The sequence below is a fragment of the Sinocyclocheilus rhinocerous genome, unplaced genomic scaffold, assembly GCF_001515625.1.
Source record: "Sinocyclocheilus rhinocerous isolate Xijiao unplaced genomic scaffold, SAMN03320098_v1.1 scaffold487, whole genome shotgun sequence".
NCBI classification, from domain to species: Eukaryota; Metazoa; Chordata; class Actinopteri; order Cypriniformes; family Cyprinidae; genus Sinocyclocheilus; species Sinocyclocheilus rhinocerous.
In genome coordinates, this window is record NW_015662061.1 from 511,904 (window position 1) to 519,277 (window position 7,374).

At 38.7% G+C, this 7,374-nt stretch overlaps 1 protein-coding gene across 1 annotated transcript in view; it reads left to right on the forward strand.

Annotated features, from left to right (window-relative positions):
• Positions 1 to 1,571: 1,571 nt before the first annotated feature.
• The window catches only part of LOC107727430 (lipoma HMGIC fusion partner-like 3 protein), an 8,879-nt gene continuing 3,076 nt past the window's right edge, over positions 1,572 to 7,374 (forward strand). The window contains exons 1-4 of the mRNA XM_016537301.1: positions 1,572 to 1,679; positions 1,766 to 1,811; positions 3,287 to 3,715; positions 4,610 to 4,843. Of these exons, the coding sequence (XP_016392787.1) occupies positions 3,298 to 3,715; positions 4,610 to 4,843 (652 nt within the window). The 5' untranslated portion in view covers positions 1,572 to 1,679; positions 1,766 to 1,811; positions 3,287 to 3,297. The remainder of the gene's footprint in view (positions 1,680 to 1,765; positions 1,812 to 3,286; positions 3,716 to 4,609; positions 4,844 to 7,374) is intronic.

Consider the following 7,374-nt stretch of genomic DNA (forward strand, 5'->3'; position numbering starts at 1 on the left):
AAACACACACACACTCTCACACACACACACACACATATATATATATATTATAATTCAGGGGTCTTCAACTAAAATTGCTTGAGGTCCAGTAATGAACCCTCCTCACCAGCCAAGGTCCGGACATTTATATACCTAAAAGTATTAATTGATGGTATTTGGCAGACCAGGCTATCTGCAAGATATTTAAGCTCATATTTAAGACTTTAAAACAAAAAGTTTTATAAAATGATAAACTTCACAATTCAGACTTTAAACCATTTTTTAGGAAAATTGAGTCAAAAGTACCAATTATTATTTTAAGTTAAACAATTAATATCAATCAACTATTATATTAATTAAATATCATATAAATATGTTACTGTCTTAATTGTTTTTATAATACATTATCTTCTTGTCGATCCACCAGTTCACATTTACAACTCTGCAAAATCAGAAGACTTTCTTGTACGATTTAAGACTTTTTATGGCCTTACATTTGATACAACTAAATGTAAGACTTTTTAAGGACCCTCATCTTTCGTAATGTTTGAGAATGCCATTGTTTTTCACTCACTGAAAGTTTCATCTGTCTGCACGCCGCTCTCTTCACTGCACGACCGCCTGACTGTAGCAACAGTTAACTGTAATAGTAACACATGGCGCCGTAGGACCTAAACAGCTGTACTGAGCTGACCTTGATGTGCTTGATATAAATTAGATCTTGTTAGAAAATTGCGTCTGGTATTTATTTATTTCATCATGTCAAAAGGCTTTGCGGTCCGGATTCGGACCGGCGACCCCACACTCTCAGAAAAAAAGGTCATACCCTTTCAAAAGGTACAGCTTTGTATCTTATTTACCCATAAATGTTGCAATATTGCTAATATTAATATTATTATTATTAATAATACATAATTGCAATATTAGTACCGATAGATAGATATGTATATATAGATTTTGGGGTGAAATATGATCTGAATATGTTTTTTTTTTTAACTGATGCTTATTTATTTTTTATTTCACCCCAAAATAAATAAAAAAAGGTGTTTTTTAGTTTTTTTTATTTTATATTTAGTGACAATAATTTTTTTATTTATTTATTTAGGCCTTTTTTTTTTCTTGAGGTGATATATTTTAATTAGATTTACCCGGAGTGAGACAGTCTTGTTTTAAATCTTATGGTTACTGTTTTTTTGCAAGCATTAATTTTCATGTCTGCTGAGCGATCATAATGCCAGTGAACCTGCTAAATGATGCACAGACGAGCTTCTTCCCTCCACCATTCATGTTTATTCCCCTAGTATTTATCTTGTGCTCCTCTGAAATGCATCACTTCTGCTCCGTGTATTATTCTCTCACTTCCTCTTCCCTCTGTATGGAATGTAATGCTTTTAGGATCGATGAGCTGTAACTCTTTCTTTCCCCCCACAGGGTTTGACAGATCATTTCATTTTCTTATTGTGCATCATTGGATTGCATTGCTGTGTTTGTGTGTGTGTGTGTGTGTGTGTGTGTGTGCGCGCACAGAGACCCTCCTCCCAATCAGAATGGCCCTGCGCTCCCCCTCCCTTCTCCCACTCTCCTCTCCCTCCATATGTGCGAGGAAGATGGTTGCAAGCAGCGTGGGCCTGTTTTTACTGTCGCACATCCTGCCGTGATCTCACCGGGAGGAAGCGGAGGAGAAGAATCCCTCCATTCAGGTCAATTTCTCTCTTTCACTCACTCCTACATTTTACGTGATGCTGCTGTCAAGTAATTCAATTTGAATGAGATTTTTGTCACCCAGATCCTGTGGTGGGAGGAACAGACCTGGAATCAGCCAGAGCAGAGAGGTGAATCTCCCTTCATCCATCTCTTTACATCGTTTACCAGGTTGAGATCAGGTTTTCAGGACTAGGCATCAGCTTTCTTAGCTGTTCATCTGTTCATCATGTCCCTTTTTATCAATTGGCAATGCGTTTTGATGTTTTTTGGTTAAAAATGACCATGGTATTAGCATTTTTACCATGGTAAAACCATGTTTTTTTAAGAACATGCTTCATTGTAATAGCATATTCAAGCAATATTACAAGTATAATGTAAATAAATGTGAAGCACAAAAAAGTACATTTGATATTACCACATAAGTACTGTAAAAAACAGTAACACCTCATAATAAGGTTTAACATGAACTAACAATTATAACAATATAACAATAATAGTTAACATGAAATAATAAAAATTGTATTACTGTTAATTTCAACATTTACTAATATACTATTAAAATCAAAATGGTATCTGTTAATATTTAATAGACCTGAGATAACATGAACTAAAAGGCTAACAAAAATTAATAAATAGTGTTATTTTAGTATATCAGAGATATTAATGGTTTTTATTCATATTTCAAATTATTAGTTATTATTTTTTATATTTTCTGTTTTCATTTTAGATTTAGTAATTTTGTGTTTTTGTCATTTTTATTAGTATTTGTTTTTAAATGTCTAGTTTTTATTTAATTTTTAATTTATTATTTTAAATTATTATAGTATCTAGTTAGACTAACTCAAAATAAGAAATGTTGCCTTGGCAACTAGCTGAAATAAAATAAGTGTTATGTTTTTTTTATATATATTTTATTTCAAGTAACTTTTTTTAATGATTTTAGTTTTAGATTACTATAATAACCCTGGTAACAAATAAATTGCCCTTTGTTAGTTAATTTTAGTTAATGTGTTAACATTAACTAACCTTATTGTACAGAACATGAATTATAGTACAATTATATATTTAAAATAAAATGAAAGTCAGTGGGGTCTAGTGTTGTTTGAAACAGGGTTTTATAGTTAACTGAACCTAAAACTATTAAATGTCATTTATCAAACTTTAACAGAAATAAATGTAAATATAAAAAACGTATTTAATTTTTTTATTTCAGGTATTTTTATTTCTTATTTTCATTTAGTTTAGCTTGATTTACTAAAATAACTAAAACTAAACAGAAATAAAAAAGAATACAAACTATAGACATTGAAAGAAAACGAATAAAAATGACTAAAACTAACTAAAATTAAAATTAAAACAGAAAAATAATTCAAAATATGAATAAAAACTGTAAAAGTATCTCAATGATACTAAAATGACACTGGTGGTGAGGGTGAGTATACAGTATGATGACAGAATTTTATTTTTGGTAATTTGGTATTCTTTTTTTTTTTTTTTTTACGGATAAATGACATGGACATTCAAAATGTTGTTTTTAAACGTTGTAGATGATCTATAGAATGCCATTGCATAATATGATCTTTCTGCTGATTGTCATCTCCAGCTGTCTCCAGCATGCAGCGTCACTCGTCTGAGGTGGCCCGTCTGTATCAGACCGAGTTCATCCGAAGCGCGCGGGCGGTGGGCGTGCTGTGGGCCATCTGCACGCTCTGCTTTGCCATTATCGAGGTGGTCATTCTCATCCAGCCGTCATGGGTGGGCACACGAGAGCTGCACTACCGAGGAGGGGGTCCGGCTCCTCCGACCGGGACGCTGGGCCTCTTTGAGGTCTGCACGGAGATGGATTGGCCTGTCCCAGAATGCCGGGGGTCTCTTCGCACCCTGACTCCACTCCCAGCCTTCCAGTCTCCTGCTGTGCTGGTCTGCATGTCTCTCACTATGGTGTGGGCCAGCGTGGGCTGCCTGTGTCTGTTCAGATTCTGCAATGCAGCAACCGTCTATAAGATCTGTGCTTGGCTGCAGCTCACAGCAGGTGAGACTCTTCAGCTGATTCATCAAGTCTCTTCTGCTCACCACGGCTGCATTTATTTGATCAAAAATACTGGAAAAACAGTAACATTGTGAAATTGTACTATTTTAAATAACTGTTTTCGGTCCCACTTTGTATTAAATGGCCTTAACTACTATGTACTATGTACTAAGAAAAACATTTATTTGTAATAGAAATAATTTGTTACAATATTAATGTCTTTTATGTCACTTTTGAAATGAATGTCTTTAATTCCTTAAAACAACCTCACTGACACCAATATATACCTAATTAAAGCAAAATCTAATTTAATTTGTTTACTTTTACATATAAATGTGTCTCAAATTTCAAATTTGTGCTTAATTCTTATGAAAATAATGTCACAGTTCAGAAAATCTGAATAGTTTCAAAAGAAGGCAGCAATTTCTAACAGAAAAATATATATTTTTTTAATTTCTTTTAGTTTTGACATGAAATACAGCATGATCCAGAGATCTGTGTAGTATGTGATGATGAAGAAGTGATTATTGAAAGCTTGTGATTTCTTCTGAATAGCTCATTCCATTTTTTTATTCAGGGTTATTTTTAACACCAAAAACTTAATTTAGTTCCATGACCCTCTTTCTGACCCTTAGATTTAAAGAGGCTGTTTTTTGCTATTGCACCTTTAAGACATTCTGGAGGATGTAAATGACCTCAGTTATGATTGGCTAACCTCTTTGCATGCAGAATGAGGCTCTGGGGTTCATCCTTCAGTAATAACCTCTTTGCAAAGCTGTAGTACATTGAGATTGTTTTTTGAATCTCGACTGAAATGTGCTCTTTTTGACATGAAATGCGAACAATATACGTTAAACAATACAGTACCACTAATTGCATCTCTGTTTCTGGATGCAGGCTTCTGTTTGGCCCTGGCGTGTGTGTTGTTCCCAGACTCCTGGGCATGTGCTGAGATGCGGGCGCTGTGCGGGGACCGTGTGAGTAGTTTCTCCCCGGGGAACTGCTCTGTGCACTGGGCGTATATACTGGCCATGCTGGGGGTGCTGGACGCCGGCATACTGTCCACGCTGGCTTTTGTTTTGGGGAATCGCCAAGATGCTCTGCTGCCAGAAGATGCCAAAGATGGTGATGGTAAATGCTGCACTTATTCTTACTAAAATCAATTAATGTTTTACTACCCGTTTTAAGAGAGTAGAGTTCAGTTATATACAGTATATACAGGTACATCTCAAAAAATTAGAATATCATGAAAAAGGTCAATATTCTCACATAAATCACTCATTTCAGAAAGTGAAACCCATATATTATATAGATTCATTACACATAGACGCGGAACCATACAGCACGACTGGGCGTATGATGGTTTTGTAGATCTTGCCCGTATGGGCATTTGGCGTTCACAGAGAATGCCCATAACTTGTCCCCATTTGAGCCACACCACGTTGACCCAGGCGTGGGCATCGGGGAGGGAGTCGCTGTCGCTTCTGATGAGCGAATCGAGCTATTTAAATTTGGTGATCTTGTTCAGTGGCTGCCCTCTAACTCTAATCGTCCCGTCAGTCTGTGGCCCGCACTCCATGTACTCATCTTCTTGATGTTAATCTGTGCACGACTTGTAGCTCGTTCCTCGTTCGAGCCCTCAATGGGTTTTGTCAGCTTGGTAGATATCGTCAGCGAATAGAAGTGACCAGGGCTGAGGCGCCTAAATATCCGCCATGGCCATGTCCATGCAAAGGATGAACAGAAGCGGGAAGAGGGCGGATCCCTGGTGCACGCCGACCGTGATCGAGAACGGTTTGGACAGGCCAGCGGGGCATCGGACGACACTGGTGATGTTGGCATAGAGGAGCTGGATCCACTGTACCTACTCTTCGGGGGCGCCGTGAGAGCGGAGGGAATGCCAGATGAGGTCCCGGGGCACGCAGTCAAATGCCTTCTCGAGAAAGCCATGTGTACTGGGTGGTTCTTCTCCCCGTGCCTCTCCAGCAGCAGTCTGATGGCGTAGATTGCATCAGTAGTCCTGTTTCCTCTAACAAATCCACACTGATTGGGACTGATAGAGACGATCTTCTGGAGATGGGCTTCGATTACATGCTCGAATATCTTCATGGTGTGGCAGAGCAGGCAGATCGGGCAGTAGGTGGTGTATTTGCCGACATCACCTTTGCCTTTCCAGATCAGGACCGCTACACTGGCAGACCACACTGAGGGAGTTGCACCTTCGTTGATGATCTTGTTGAACAGTCGAATTTCTGTGCCTCTGTGTCTGAGTAGCTTCCACGCCTCGACGGGAATGTCATCGGGTTTCCTTCTTTTTGATGGCAAGCTCGACCTCAGCAGGGCTGAACGGCGGTACCGGCCCAGAGACGGGGGCAGCGCTTGTGTTCGGCAGATATTGATATTCATTACTTGACCAATGTCCAGGGTTGAGCGATGGCGGGCTTTCTTGAGTTTGTAGATTTGGCTGACTCCTTCGGGCATGTTGAGCTGGGCGTAGAGATTGACATATTGCCGGGCCTTCACGGTAGCTACTGCCTTCTTTGTTATCGACTTCAGTCATCGGTACTCTTGCCAGTTGTCAGCCACCCACGAGACTTCTTCACCTTTGTGGCTTCTTAAACCTCGTCGGTCCACCACAAGACCTGCTTGTTGATTAATCAGAATCATCATCCTGTCTTGGGGATTGATCTTGGGGATGTTTTATATATATTGATATTCATTACTTGTAGAAAGCGATGGCGGGCTTTCTTGAGTTTGTAGATTTGGCTGACTCCTTCGGGCATGTTGAGCTGGGCGTAGAGATTGACATATTGCCGGGCCTTCACGGTAGCTACTGCCTTCTTTGTTATCGACTTCAGTCATCGGTACTCTTGCCAGTTGTCAGCCACCCACGAGACTTCTTCACCTTTGTGGCTTCTTAAACCTCGTCGGTCCACCACAAGACCTGCTTGTTGATTAATCAGAATCATCATCCTGTCTTGGGGATTGATCTTGGGGATGTTTTATATATATATATATATATATATATATATATATATATATATATATATGTGCTGTCAAAAGATTAATCACATCGCAGGCGATTAATTTTTTCAGTTCAACGCATTAAAAATATATAACGCATTAAATGCAGGGGTGGAGCTAGGGTTGGCCACCGCCCACAACTGCTGCTTCTGTCTCTTTTTTTGAAAAAAAAAGTGTATTTATTTAGTCGCAGAACGTTTCAGACGCGCGCTCCAGCTTCACTTCAGTGCCAGGCATGATTCAAACGAGCGCGGAAACGGTACTGTGTTCGTAATGCGGGCTCTTCTGTGCTCTTCGTAGCGCTGTAGCCTGTATCATTTCATATCAAAGCATGAAATAAACTATGTGCATGCAATGTCGTGGTCAGTTAAGTCATAAAGTTACCAAAAAGGTGATTAAAGCTGCCTTAAAACCGTGCATGCATGTAATATATTTTATATGAGTCATATTTAAGATGTCTCTGAAATGGTTTTCAAAACCGTCCCGGAGCAGCCTAGCACTGTCTCACTCATCTAACACACCCGATTTAACTCGTCAGCTCATTATTATTTTAGCACTTCAGTCAGTGAATCCGCAGCCTGCAAAACACTAAAATAAATATAAAAGAAATAATACAGTTAAACAAGAAAGTAGCCTTA